Genomic DNA, 14,911 nt, shown 5'->3' with positions numbered 1-14,911 from the left:
GGTGTTCATTCGGCTGAAATTTCGGGGCTGAGTATTGCTGCCACAATTTTCAGATCTGATGGCAACATTAAAAAAAAACTCTCCGGCAGCGAGAAGGAGTATCAAAGTATCGGAAGATAAAAGAGAATTATGAAAGGGGGAAACGATCAATTAAAAATGAAGAAGAGATTTAAAAAAAACAGGATATAGGAGAGTCGGAATTCCCATCGGAAGTTCGGCTCCTGAAGGTCAAACGTCGCGAGGAGGAAGGCGACGCCGCTCGGCCAGCGCTGCCGTACGTGAAATGTCAATCAGATTACATGACTGCCACACGGAAAGGTTGTTCTTGTGTGTTTGTTCAGCCAAATACTGATATTGTACCTCTCTCGTGAGTTCCCACGCTGGCTTTATGTATGTGTAGGGACTTCAAGGGTGACACCTCCCCAACCAGGTACCATATTTGGTCAACTGCTACTGTGTCACCCACCCCCGGCTCAACCTCCATAATGTGGAATTGCCCCAAAAAATAAAGGAGCCCAGCAGTGATACCTTCATTAATGGACATCTCACCATTGTGGGAGGGGCAGAGACACAGACTACTGGAGGAGATCTCACCATTGTGGGAGGGGCAGAGACACAGACTACTGGAGGAGAACTCGCCATTGTGGGAGGGGCAGAGACACAGACTACTGGAGGAGAACTCACCATTCTGGGAGGGGTAGAGACACAAACTACTGGAGGAAATCTCTCCATTGTGGGAGGAGCAGAGACACAAACTACTGGAGGAAATCTCTCCATTGTGGGAGGGGCTGAGACACAAACTACTGGAGGAAATCTCTCCATTGTGGGAGGGGCTGAGACACAAACTACTGGAGGAAATCTCTCCATTGTGGGAGGGGCTGAGACACAAACTACTGGAGGAAATCTCACCATTGTGGGAGGGGCAGAGACACAAACTACTCGGGGGGAATCTCACCATTGTGGGAGGGGCAGAGACACAAACTACTGGGGGAAATCTCTCCATTGTAGGAGGGGCAGAGACACAAACTACTGGAGGAAATCTCACCACTGTGGGAGGTGCAGAGACACAAACTACTGGAGGAAATCTCACCATTGTGGGAGGGGCAGAGACACAAACTACTGCTGGACAATACCAACCATGAGTTGGTCTTTACCTGTGTATTGTATGTTGTGATATGTACTTACAGTAACTTCAGACTTACTCTTCTCTGGTTTGCACAGTGCTGTGACCTGGGATTTCATTCCAGTCTTGCCCGCACCTTCCGCACATACCTCTCAGCAGAATATAACCTGGAGACCTCCCGGCACGAAGGCCTCGACATCATTGAGAACGCCGTGGACAACCTGGATGCTCGAAGTGACAAGCACAAAATCATGGACTTGTATAACCAGGTCTTCTGCCCGCCACTTAAGTTTGACTTCCAGCCTCACATGGGAGACGAGGTACGTCCTGCATATGAGTCCTCCAGCAGAGCAGAGTATATCAGGAGAGAGGAGTCAGAGGAAGGAGCAGAGTCCTCCAGCAGAGCAGAGTATATCAGTGAGAGCAGAGTATTTCAGGAGAGAGGAGTCAGAGGAAGGAGCAGAGTCCTCCAGCAGAGCAGAGTATTTCAGGAGAGAAGAGTTACAGAGGAAGGAGCAGAGTCCTCCAGCAGAGCAGAGTATTTCAGGAGAGGAGAGTTATAGAGGAAGGAGCAGAGTCCTCCAGCAGAGCAGAGTATTTCAGGAGAGGAGAGTTATAGAGGAAGGAGCAGAGTCCTCCAGCAGAGCAGAGTATTTCAGGAGAGGAGAGTTATAGAGGAAGGAGCAGAGTCCTCCAGCAGAGCAGAGTATTTCAGGAGAGGAGAGTTATAGAGGAAGGAGCAGAGTCCTCCAGCAGAGCAGAGTATTTCAGGAGAGGAGAGTTATAGAGGAAGGAGCAGAGTCCTCCAGCAGAGCAGAGTATTCCAGGAGAGGAGAGTTATAGAGGAAGGAGCAGAGTCCTCCAGCAGAGCAGAGTATTTCAGGAGAGGAGAGTTATAGAGGAAGGAGCAGAGTCCTCCAGCAGAGCAGAGTATTTCAGGAGAGGAGAGTTATAGAGGAAGGAGCAGAGTCCTCCAGCAGAGCAGAGTATTTCAGGAGAGGAGAGTTATAGAGGAAGGAGCAGAGTCCTCCAGCAGAGCAGAGTATTTCAGGAGAGGAGAGTTATAGAGGAAGGAGCAGAGTCCTCCAGCAGAGCAGAGTATTTCAGGAGAGGAGAGTTATAGAGGAAGGAGCAGAGTCCTCCAGCAGAGCAGAGTATTTCAGGAGAGGAGAGTTATAGAGGAAGGAGCAGAGTCCTCCAGCAGAGCAGAGTATTTCAGGAGAGGAGAGTTATAGAGGAAGGAGCAGAGTCCTCCAGCAGAGCAGAGTATTTCAGGAGAGGAGAGTTATAGAGGAAGGAGCAGAGTCCTCCAGCAGAGCAGAGTATTTCAGGAGAGGAGAGTTATAGAGGAAGCAGCAGAGTCCTCCAGCAGAGCAGAGTATTTTAGGAGAGGAGAGTTATAGAGGAAGGAGCAGAGTCCTCCAGCAGAGCAGAGTATTTCAGGAGAGGAGAGTTATAGAGGAAGGAGCAGAGTCCTCCAGCAGCCGTCTCTTTCATTCTGTGTGTATCACATTCATGCTGCATATATGTCTTTGTGACCCTTTTCCCGCCACGTTTCAGGTGTGTCAGGTCAGCGCTCAGCAGCCGGTACAGATGGAACTGCTCATGCGTTATCACCAGCTGCAGTCACGTCTCACCACCCTGAAGATCGAGAATGAGGAGGTGACTTCCTGTCTGCTTTCATCTTCTTGTGTTATAGTATAGAACAATAATTCTTTGCACACCTGTTATATGAGGTGGTGCAGCCAATACCCAGAATCCCTTGTGGCGAAGAATTAAAGGAATGCACCATTCAAACATGAAAGTTTAGCTTGCATACTTCTGCACAGTCTACCGATGGGGTAGTTCTAATTTCTGTCCTGCCATTGGCCTGATCCTCCTCTTCTGAACCTGAAAATGCAGCCAGTTCCTTGGTGTTCCCGGATTCCAGCCCCGCCCCCTCCCTGGTTGCTCTAGGGCAGGAGAATGCGGTTGTCAAAATGCTTGTGACTGGCCCAGAACCCTGCGATAAACCTTTTAAATATGGCAGCATTGGATCATCTTGATCTCCGAATAATGTGAACTTAATGGAATGTTTAGTAAAAGGTTTGTTGATTGATTTTAGTTGTTGTGTAATTGGAGGTTCTACCAGACCAACAAATCAAACTACAGTTCCCATCCTTCTGTTGGAGGCTACAGAGGACACCTGAGAGCTATTGTAGTCTGAAGGCTTTCTATGCAAGAAGACCCCACAGATTATCATATGTGACCCATATTCTTGGTTTTGGCACAGGTGAAGAAGACCTTGGATGCCACCATGCAGACCCTGCAGGACATGCTGACCGTTGAGGACTTTGATGTCTCTGACGCCTTCCAGCACAGCCGCTCCACCGAATCCATCAAACTGGCCGCCTCGGAGACCTACATGAGCAAACTCAACATCTCCAAACGCAGAGCCAACCAGCAAGAGACGGAGAGCTTCTACTTCTCGGTAGGTGATGAGATGTCTCTCTACTCGTAGCTTACCCCTATCAGTGCCTCTGCCAGAGACTTCCATTTTCTGGGACAGTCATGAAAATAAGTAGGTGCATGGTGGGGTGGGGGGTGGTATTGTACATGATGGGAAGGGACTAAGGAAATCAAAAAGTCCTCCAACCAAACCATTGCATCCCACAGTAAAACCTTCATAGAACAGAACATGTCTCATTCCATCACATTTCAATGCAGGGCTCCTTCCAGGAAGAGCAATGGGTGGAGAAGAGGCCTTCTTACAGGAAGGGCAATGGGTACAGAAGAGGGCTCCTTACAGGAAGGGCAATGGGTGGAGAAGAGGGCTCCTTACAGGAAGGGCAATGGGTGGAGAAGATGGCTCCTTCCAGGAAGAGCAATGGGTGGAGAAGAGGGCTTCTTACAGGACGGGCAATGGGTACAGAAGAGGGCTTATTACAGGTCCGACAATGGGTGGAGAAGTGGGCTCCTTACAGGAAGGGCAATGGGTACAGAAGAGGGCTCCTTACAGGAAGGGCAATGGGTTGAGAAGAGGGCTACTTATAGGAAGAGCAATGGGTGGAGAAGATGGCTCCTTCCAGGAAGAGCAATGGGTGGAGAAGAGGGCTTCTTACAGGACGGGCAATGGGTACAGAAGAGGGCTCCTTACAGGAAGGGCAATGGGTGGAGAAGAGGGCTCCTTACAGGAAGGGCAATGGGTGGAGAAGAGGGCTCCTTACAGGAAGGGCAATGGGTGGAGAAGAGGGCTCCTTACAGGAAGGGCAATGGGTGGAGAAGAGGGCTCCTTACAGGAAGGGCAATGGGTGGAGAAGAGGGCTCCTTACAGGAAGGGCAATGGGTGGAGAAGAGGGCTCCTTACAGGAAGGGCAATGGGTGGAGAAGAGGGCTCCTTACAGGAAGGGCAATGGGTGGAGAAGAGGGCTCCTTACAGGAAGGGCAATGGGTGGAGAAGAGGGCTCCTTACAGGAAGGGCAATGGGTGGAGAAGAGGGCTCCTTACAGGAAGGGCAATGGGTGGAGAAGAGGGCTCCTTACAGGAAGGGCAATGGGTGGAGAAGAGGGCTCCTTACAGGAAGGGCAATGGGTGGAGAAGAGGGCTCCTTACAGGAAGGGCAATGGGTGGAGAAGAGGGCTCCTTACAGGAAGGGCAATGGGTGGAGAAGAGGGCTCCTTACAGGAAGGGCAATGGGTGGAGAAGAGGGCTCCTTACAGGAAGGGCAATGGGTGGAGAAGAGGGCTCCTTACAGGAAGGGCAATGGGTGGAGAAGAGGGCTCCTTACAGGAAGGGCAATGGGTGGAGAAGAGGGCTCCTTACAGGAAGGGCAATGGGTTGAGAAGAGGGCTACTTATAGGAAGAGCAATGGGTGGAGAAGAGGGCTTCTTACAGGACGGGCAATGGGTACAGAAGAGGGCTTACTACAGGTCCGACAATGGGTGGAGAAGAGGGCTCCTTCCAGGAAGTGCAATGGGTGCAGAAGAAGGCTCCCTACAGGAAGGGCAATGGGTGATTCACAGGAAGAGTGATTATATAAATTATATATAAATTGTTTCTGTGTGTAATGATCCTACTTTCAGCTCCTTCCACATAATCCTCGGCGTCTCCTCTTCTCTCTTCCAGAAATTTAAGGAGTATCTGAACGGTAGTAATCTGATCATCAAGCTGCAGGCCAAGCACGACCTCCTGAAACAAACGCTGGGAGAAGGTGAGAGATTGATGCGGCTCTCCTGTGTATGGCCGGTGTGGCATTGTGAGGCAATACCACGGTGTTAGGTGGCCTCAAAGTCACCCAGGGTTCTCAGCCAGAGGGGCTGAGTGGCTCCAGGAAGACATTACTGGTACCAGGAGAGAACTGCCTTTTCAGTTCTTTCTGGGTTTTCTGGATCAAGGTTGGGATCCTGGAGCCAGGAGATTTCTTAGAGCTCTGGGTGGGAAGAAATCTCCATTCCTGGGTCCATGCTTTGGTGGTGACCAGCACCTGATTGTGCACCTGTTTACATCCCTCATGAAGTGTGTGCTGGGATGTGTTCAGGGCCCCACCTGTGAGTCAGGAGAGCTCCACCCCGGAGTCAGTGTGGAGGCCAGGGCAGCAGGGAGCTGCGGGTTTGTGAACCATATTGAGAGGATTGGCATGTTATTGCTGTTGTCTGGAGGAACCAGACAGTGGCCCTAAAGATTGAGGCCGGAGCAGCAGTGCTGCGAGAGAGACTTGTTAAAAGACTGGGACACCTTGAGTGTACGTGACAACTCGAGGATTGGTGAGCCCCTATCTGTTATGCTACAGCAAGCTATTTATGTTGGATTTCGTGTTATCTATCGTTTTGAAAGCAAATAAACTGCATTGTACTTGCACCTCCGGTCTACAGTGGAGTGTCCTTGTTATACCGGGTTCCCCTCCAGTCAATATCCTCTGTGCATTACATAGGTGGCCAGGAACTGATCAATACACATTATGCAATTCTTGGAAGCAATCTCCCAGCTGCGTATTATACTAGTTGCAGCCGAAAGATTCCGGGAGTTATGGAAATTCCTTGTCTCCTCGGCACCCTTTAATGCACATAGAGGGGTTCCCTCCATCTGCCGCTGCTTGGAATAGATTGCTGCATTTAGGGGTCACCTACACCGCCACCTGCTGGTAAAATCTGGAGGCACCGCCTTATAATGGATCTTTCTGGTTGCAGTTTTGGGTCGTGTGTTGGAAGGGTTAGAATCTCAGAAAAGCTTTGACACGCGTCCAAGGAATGCATTCAAAAAGTGCAACATACTCTCGATGCCATTTCTTGTTAATGGCACCCCAAAGGCAGCCAGGAGAACATGAGCTACTTCCCCACATTTGTGCAGGCAGACACCCATTGAAATGAATGGGGACACACAACAAAGTGGGAAAAATTGGCAGTGAACACACATGAACACGTGTCACGCTATGCACGTTCACTGACCACGATGGAGCGAACGGGGCCTCACACAAAGATCTTTACTTCAGCCATGTGACTGTAATTCTAAAATCTCTTTGTTTTGACATTAACTCTTTTTTTTTTTTTTTTTTTTAAATAACTGAAAATAATTGTTACTTTGTAGCAATAAGATTCCTTATGTGTCACTTTTCTCATGGTCTCCAATTGCAGGTGAGAAAGCCGACTACGGCACCACGAGGTGAGCGGCCTGAAACCGACCGTGCTGATTGGTTGGGAGTTGCTGTATGCATAGTAAATGGGAGCAATGGAATGAAATGACTCTGCTGCCTATAGCAATTGATACAGTTTTTGGGGGCGGGGGGAGGAGTCAGGAGCCCGGTCTGATGTGCCGACACTTTGCCTATTTCCTCATTGGACCCTAATTTATTCATGAATGGCTAGAGAGCAGATTTGTCGTATCTCCTAGCAACCAATTAAATTAATATCTGTGGCTTCACTAGAGTAATGAACTTGCTGGTTGCTATGGGTTACCCCGCATCCTGAGCCTCATGTACCAAAATGTCTGAAGGAAGTTTTTTTAACGGTCTCCTCTGAAAATAATTTGCATGTATCCGTATAAAGAAACAAGTTGTTAGTTGTAGATAGAAACATGAAAGGCAGGCTGTGATTGGCTGCTGTCGGCAACACAGACACCTTATTAGGAATGTGGGTTTTAGGGGCCCCCCCGGGTAAAGAACACGTGGCACACACTATAGCAGCTAATCAGTTTGGAACTTTCTTGTATTAGGATAATGCAGAGGAATGAAAACTGAATATATATTGTTGTATCTCATTGAGGCCATAATGTTGATTGACCGCTTGCATAATCCACCATTTTGTTGTAGACCTGTCTCTTTAGAAGTATTTGACGGCATGTCCTGTTTCCTCAGGCCCCCGACTCTGCCCCCTAAGCCCCAGAAAACGAGGAAGCCCCGGCCTCGCTCCCTTTATAGCCATATGCTATTTAACGGGAATATGGAGCTGTTCATCAAGGTACTGGTGGCCGCTGTGCGGGGACTGAGCCCCCCTCGGCGGACTGCGACTCTCTCTGCACGGCTCCCTGCTGACCTGCTGCTCAGACTCTGCTTCTACTCTGCGCCCTCCAATCTCACTCCACTTCTCATTGTCTGGGGGTGCCATTTATAGTTTTTAATAAGCAGCCACGCTCCATCTAACAAGTGTACCCGTCTTATGTACTTGGACGAGGATGCCACTTTGCATACCATAGACGTGCCACTTTGCATACCATAGATGTGGGTATAGCAGATGGGCGTTCCATTTAATGGCACTTGCTGTATTTTCCTGGTGGAGGAACCAATTTTGTGGTTGGACATTTTAAGGTATTCATGCTCCTCGTTAGGGAGTCCGAACCCAGTCCGAACCTAAGCTCCTCCGGTCAAGTAAGTGCTATAGGCACTTCCACCCAATCAGCTGCCAGCGGGCAATTCCCCAGCTGCAGATTGACGTAAGCAAAGGGACGGGTTGCAGTGACACCATTGACCTTATATGGTCACATAACCATATTAGGTGGATGCAATTTACCAAATATAACCATGTAGCCATATAAGGTCAATGATGTCACTGCATCCTGTTTCTATGCTTACATCATCTGTTGGTGGGGAATTCCCTGCCAGCATTGATTGGGCAGCACGGAAGGAGCTTCTTCCAGGTTTGGAGGAGCTTAGGTTTGGATCAGGTTCAGTCCGAACCTGAGCTCATCCCTACTCCCTATGAATTGGTAGGCTGAGCCTAACGTTATACATCACTACGTATAGAAGATGGATCTGTTTATAGTTGGTCCACAGAGTTTGGTATACACAGGAATAACCCGAGGCATGAACAGTCATACGGAAATCAGAGCAAACGGACAAACCCATTGATCAGGCAACAAGTTCCCATTAAAGGAGAACTATGGGTTCAGGGCTTTTCCCCATAGTTCTCCTTAGGGTAACGGGAGGACACAAACTAGCGTCCTCCTGTCACCCTAAGCTCAGTATACCGCGAGCTACAGCTCCCTATATACTGAGACGCCGCAGCCGGAGCGGATTCCGACATTGATGTCGAGATCCGCCCAGCTGCGTGAGTGACAGCTGGCTCTGCCTATCTAGAGGCAGAGCCAGCTGTACCCGCCCCCTCCCCCGTCCGTTCCGCCAGTCAGCGCTGGCAGATCGGAGCGGGGAGAGGGGAATCCAGCCCCTCCCCCTGTCACGGCAGAGAGCCGTGACAGGATCGAGAGGTGAGCGAACCCGGTATGTGTTCGCTCACCTCCCGATCTACTGAGCCGACCTGTGACAGTCTCATTGTCACAGGTCGGCTAGAACTATGAGGTGAGTGAAAAGCACTCACCTCATAGTTCTCCTTTTAAGGCCTCATTCACACGAGAAAATGCCGGCACGTACAGCTCCGTGGTGCGCGCACGTCCGTATCGGGCTGCTCCCGGGAAGGACAGGTGCTGCGTGTGATTAGTACGCAGCCCCCGTCCTTCTCTATGGAAGTACACGGCCGTACGCCCCCCTACACTCACCCGCCCTGAACGTCGATGCGGGTGTCCATACTCGTACGCTGAAAGAATGGATCCTGTCTGCATCCGAGCCGGGACACCCGAACCCGCACGGACCTGCACTTGGGGTGAGCGTAGGGCGGCGTACTCCCATAGAGAAGGACGGGGGCTGCGTACTAATCACACGCAGCACCTGTCCTTCCCGGGAGCTGCCCGATACGGCCGCGCACGGAGCTGTACGTGCCGGCCTTTTCTCCTGTGGATGAGGCCTTAAAGGTGCTTAATGAGGGTCAGGTGTGCACAGCAAAGCAACTCAGATAATTGCTTTAAACGTTAAGAAATCTGTGGCGTTTTTTTAATCTATTTCCTTCAGGACTAAAAAATACAATTAAAACATCTTTTATACTCAAACAAGTACGAAATATTGCATATTAATATTTAGCATTTTCCTTTTGAGCCGGCGGATAGGGAGCACTCTCTCTATCTGGACTGTTACCCATAGGGGGCCCTTCAGATCCATTTAGCTTTGTAACAAACCCAGAATCCGCACCCCAGTCCAGACACCCCTACAATGCTATTGGATCGAAACACTAATAGGATAATCCCCGAGCTTCCAGCACTGCTCCTCCATTCCTCCGAGTGACTGGGAAAAGGGAAGGAGTGACCTAGATTCCGCTCCCCATCAGCCTCTTCCGGGGAAGCTGGGCCAGCACGTCACAACGTTAAAAATAACCCTGATAGTCGCAGATGTCTGACGGGTGCGCAGGGGAATCTACATATTGATGGGTATATTTAAATAATTGGTTCATTTCAGAGTTTATTCAGTAAGGAGATATAGGGCGCCTGGGGAGGGGCGGTGGGGGGGTTGTGTGCAAAGTGCAGTGACCCCCTTACTGGGGTCAGGTCATGGAAAGATGGACGGGAGCCGTGGAGTGCTGCACCATGCATGTTCAATTGTTTCCAGTGACCAGATCCGGCCGCAGTAACATTGTTACATTTGGGGGGGTCACCGGCAGATTGAAGGACTCATCGGAGCGCATTGATTTTATACCAGGTAGGGGGGGTCAGTGATCGGAGTGCAGAGGGCGCCCCCCTGTGGCCGAATTCTTCAGGTGGCGGGTTGTGATCTCTATACTCTCCTGCCTCTTCCTGATCTCTGCTGACCTCCTCTTCTTCTCCTCCTCTCTATGTCTCTCCGCCTGTCGCTGCTACTGCTGCTGATGTTGCTGTGTGTTTGTTTGTTGCCATCAGAGGAAGAAGGAACACTCGCAGCAGGAATCAGGTATTTCCATCCAGACGCTGGCCGGGCAGCTGACAGCACACACATAGGAACTGGCAGATAACTTGTAGTGCTCATATCCCTTTAAGCCCCTCCCCCTTCATTGGAGGGTGACACCATTTATTATAGTCTGCTGTTTTGCACACTGTGTGTCACCGCCCCACCCCCCTCCCAATATTTTTAAGTGTAACTCTGGGCAACACCAATTCTTTTAGTTTTGGATAGGGCGGGGAGGGGTTAGACCCATGTTCAGGGTTTTTATTGGTGTCTCTGCACCCCATTGGTCAGATTCACCTCTTCTATCTGTACCGGTGACCAATGTCACCAATAAGGAGAGCGCAGGGAAATCCAATATTTTAAAGTTGTCCCCCAGAGCAATAGATGAGTTGATCTTTTCCAGCTGTGCCAGAGGGGATTTCCTCTAACTTCCTGTTGCACCATGACAGGAAGTGAAAGGAAATTTCCCCAATGGTACACAGGGAGCAAAAAGACAAACTGACGGGGGAGGGGAACTAATCCTTCTAATCTGTCCAAAGCTGAAAAGAAAATACACGGGATACATTGTATATAGAAGTATCCATTTTATCACGTAAGCTAATTGTCAATGCCGCCCCAGCTGCTGAGGAACTTGATGTGGTAGCAGGGAAGATAAAATATAAGCAGATTAATCTTCGGCTTTATATGTGGAGTAATATACAGAGATCTGTGAATATGTAACTTGGATTGTCTCACCGGTTTCAGGATTCTGGTCAAGCGATTCCGCTGGTGGTGGAAAGCTGCATCCGATATATCAACTTATATGGTGAGTGTGGCCATTTCATGGAGCATGGGATCGCAAGGTCCCGGGGGGCCCTTAAAAAAACGTGCACCGGGCCCTTACTAACCCTTCCCATTGCCAGCACGCCATTCAGCAACTTATAGTAATACGAAGGATTCAACACCCTGCTGTGCACCCAAAGATGCAAGTCGGCCATAGGCCCGGTGTTGGCGGGATTTGGACTTGTGTCTACGGCTCCAGTTTGAGATGCTTCTGAGATCATTTAGAATTCGCTGTCAGGAGCATTTAACCTGCAGTTGGCCTCCTTCTGACCTGTAATTTCCTTCTGACCTGCAGTTGACCTGCTTCCGACTTGCAGTTGCCCTGCTTCAAGTGGGTTTTGCATTCCTAGACTTGTACCGAAATGCACAACCTGCCTAAAGCAAACAAAAGCCCATTGACACCTTAAAGAACCCTTTCTGTACGTAGAAGTTCAACCTGTTATCCTCCAGGTACAGAGAGGGCTCTCATGGTTTTAGAGATGTCTAAAAGTGAACAACCGCTAGAAAGGAAAGCTGCCACATTGTGAGATATTGCTGCACGGTACAAAGCATTGTTATGTTAGGGGGTTGCTAATATGTTGCTATAAGAGACTGTTAAAACCTGTTCCAGGAGACTGCTAGAACCCACCAAATGACCATAGACAGCTGACCTCCTTCTGACGCGCAGCTGAACTCCTTGTACCCTGCAATTGACCTCCTTCTGGCCTGCTGTTGGCTTCCTTCTGACCTGCAGCTGACCTCCTTCTGACCTGCAGCTGACCTCCTTCTGACCTGCAGCTGACCTCCTTCTGACCTGCAGCTGACCTCCTTCTGACCTGCAGCTGACCTCCTTCTGACCTGCAGCTGACCTCCTTCTGACCTGCAGCTGACCTCCTTCTGACCTGCAGCTGACCTCCTTCTGACCTGCAGTTGACCTCCTTCTGACCTGCTGTTGACCTCCTTCTGATCTGCAGTTGACCTCCTTTTGACCTGCTGTTGACCTCCTTTTGACCTGCTGTTGACTCCCTTCTGATCTGCATATAACCTCCTTCTGACCTGCAGTTGACCTTCTGACATGCAGCTGACCTCCTTCTGACCTGCAGTTGACCTTCTGACATGCCGCTCACCTCCTTCTGACCTGCAGTTGACCTTCTGACATGCAACTGACCTCCTTCTGACCTGCTGTTGATCTGCATCACCATACTCCCATAGACTTGTATAGGAATGGAAAACCTTCCAGCTCAGCTCCTCTCTAACGCCCGCTTCCCTCTCACAGGTCTGCAGCAGCAGGGGATATTCCGAGTCCCCGGGTCCCAAGTCGAAGTCAACGACATCAAGAATTCCTTCGAAAGAGGTGAGTGGCGGACTTAAAGTAACACTCCGCCTCTGCTCCCTGAAACTACAAAATGATCAAACAAACAAAAAAAACTTCTTCCTGTGTTTCTGTTCCATTTGGAAATAAAACTTGAAGTGACTTTTATGATCGTAGAAGAAACGTGTGACGGCGGGAGCACGAGGACAGAGAGCGCTGACATAGCTTTGCGTCCACTACAACAAATGTCTGCAGCGGGAAAAATCTGCAACATTATCAATTCTGTGAATTTACATTACAACGCACACACAAATAATAACAAGTAGGGACGCACCGATAACGGTATTTCGGTATTGAGTACGAGTGCCGATATTTTTTTTCCTGTACTCGCCGATACCGAATACCGATACCAGAAGTCCCATTCAGGAAGCCAGGTGGCGTGTAAAGAGTCGCCACCCGGCTTCCCGATTTTTTACATGGCGCCCGGCTTCCTGATTGGCCAGCTTCCCGACCAATCAGGAAGCCGGGTAGCACGTCATTACACAAGTGACCAGGGAGCACAGAGCCGGCTTCCCGGCCAATCAGGAAGCCGGCAGTGTGTAATGACTCGCTGCCCGGCTTCCTGATACAGGGAGTATCGGGCTAGGCATCGGAGCATTTGATTACTCGCCCAAATACTCGGCATCAGCACTGATACCGATACTAGTATCTATATTATTACTCCATTGTCTTATATACTGTTATTAGATACTAGTATCGGTATCGGTGCATCCCTAGTTACATGAATTGATGTATTTGTTGTATTGAGGATCTCACCGAGAGGGACATCAACTCTGTGGCCGGGGTACTAAAACTCTACTTCCGGGGTCTGGAGAATCCGCTCTTTCCCAAGGAAAGGTTTCAAGACTTGATATCCACTATAAGTGAGTTCAGTGCGGTGCCCCCGGAGCTCCCTTCCATCATCATTCTCCAATACTGTATATGTGACACACTGCACGTGAGCAGCGCGGAGCGGTGGTGCGCAGACCTTCGCGTGCAGTGTGTCATGTCTCTCGTAGTTGAGCCTGCCAAGGTGAGAAATGTCATCTTCAGCCAATCCGCTCGCGCGTATAAACCTGCGCGTCAGGATGCGAAGGTCATCCGGTTGTTACGTGCGAGCGGACAGCTTTGCGCCGCACGGTTTCGCATGCGGCATGTCACAAGGTTTACGGGACGCGGCTCTTCAGCGCTGGAGGATCGGAGCGGGGAGGGGGGAATACCTGCAGTGAGCCGTGAGAAGTGAGCGAGCGCCGGTATGTGTTCGCTCACCTCCCGATCTACTGAGCCGACCTGTGACAGTCTCATTGTCACAGGTCGGCTCAGATTAAGAGGCTGAGTGAAAATCACTCGCCTCATAATTCTCCTTTAGGCCTTGTTCACACCAAATGCAGAGCAGATCCGGTCAGGTTTCTGCACACGCAGTGCAGTGGGTTGTGCCGCGTTTTTGATGCGTTCCGGGCCGTTTAAAAAAAAAAATATTTAAGTTTAACATGGGCTTTCAGGCACTTGCATGCGTTTTTGAGTCGTTCCAGAGCAGATCCAGAGCAGGTAAAATAGGGCTTGCCGCAGTTTTTTCACCTGCTCTGGATCTGCTCTGGATCTGCTCTGGATCCGCACGCTGCGATGTGAACTGGAGCTCAAGATACCATAGGAATACATTGGACGCAGTTTTGATCCGGTCTGCACCTGCTCTGCTCTGGATCTGCTCCGCGCTTGGTGTGAACAAGCCCTTAATGTTTACCATATTTAACCCCGTCTGTACTGTTCTGAAACCCCCCCGTTTCGGGATGTGAAAGGTACCAGATCTGCTGGCAGCACCGAATTATCAGGTGACATGAAGGCCGGCGTGTCTCTAAACATGAATGGTGTGCTCTGCCGTACATATCTCTTGGCAGCTGAACTATTCCCTATATACGGGATTCGGCTGTGTATTGAGCTGCTTGTCTGGAGTTCCCCTTTAATAGGATCCTCTAACAGTCCCGTGTGATGCAGAAATTGATGACATCACTCCGAGACTCATTACTCTGTATCTGTTTTCTCTTCTATTCCAGAGATAGAGAATTCCCTGGAGAGGGTTCACCACATCCGACAGATCCTCATCACTTTACCCCGGGCCGTCCTGGTGGTCATGAGATATCTCTTCGCTTTCCTCAACCAGTAAGTCCTCCCCAGCAGCACTGTAACGCTGAAGTTTAATCTGCTTAGATCTTCACCCCCCCACCCCTCCCCCACCAAAACCAACCCCCTGGATCAACATGCTAATGATATTTGTACACAAAATCTTGACATTTTCATGACATACCTTATTTTAGAGCCCCTTATGTCATCACTGGGTCTCTGTGCTTCTCTTTGCAATGCAGGCAGATCATTGCTGGTGGGAGGGGCCAATTGCGTACTTGCTGATTTCGCTGCACACTTCGAG

At 49.8% G+C, this 14,911-nt stretch overlaps 1 protein-coding gene across 1 annotated transcript in view; it reads left to right on the top strand.

The window, feature by feature from the left end:
• SRGAP3 (SLIT-ROBO Rho GTPase activating protein 3) overlaps positions 1-14,911 on the top strand; it is an 85,058-nt gene that overhangs the window by 58,344 nt on the left and 11,803 nt on the right. Inside the window, exons 7-17 of the mRNA XM_018555241.1 lie at positions 1,222-1,443; positions 2,684-2,785; positions 3,396-3,593; positions 5,228-5,312; positions 6,733-6,760; positions 7,452-7,554; positions 11,082-11,142; positions 12,415-12,496; positions 12,864-12,879; positions 13,259-13,373; positions 14,541-14,646. Of these exons, the coding sequence (XP_018410743.1) occupies positions 1,222-1,443; positions 2,684-2,785; positions 3,396-3,593; positions 5,228-5,312; positions 6,733-6,760; positions 7,452-7,554; positions 11,082-11,142; positions 12,415-12,496; positions 12,864-12,879; positions 13,259-13,373; positions 14,541-14,646 (1,118 nt within the window). The remainder of the gene's footprint in view (positions 1-1,221; positions 1,444-2,683; positions 2,786-3,395; positions 3,594-5,227; positions 5,313-6,732; positions 6,761-7,451; positions 7,555-11,081; positions 11,143-12,414; positions 12,497-12,863; positions 12,880-13,258; positions 13,374-14,540; positions 14,647-14,911) is intronic.

The sequence above is a fragment of the Nanorana parkeri genome, unplaced genomic scaffold (genome assembly GCF_000935625.1).
Source record: "Nanorana parkeri isolate BGI_ZX_2015 unplaced genomic scaffold, ASM93562v1 scaffold188, whole genome shotgun sequence".
NCBI classification, from domain to species: Eukaryota; Metazoa; Chordata; class Amphibia; order Anura; family Dicroglossidae; genus Nanorana; species Nanorana parkeri.
Note: the sequence above shows the minus strand (reverse complement) of the source record. Positions and strands in the feature narration are given on the sequence as shown.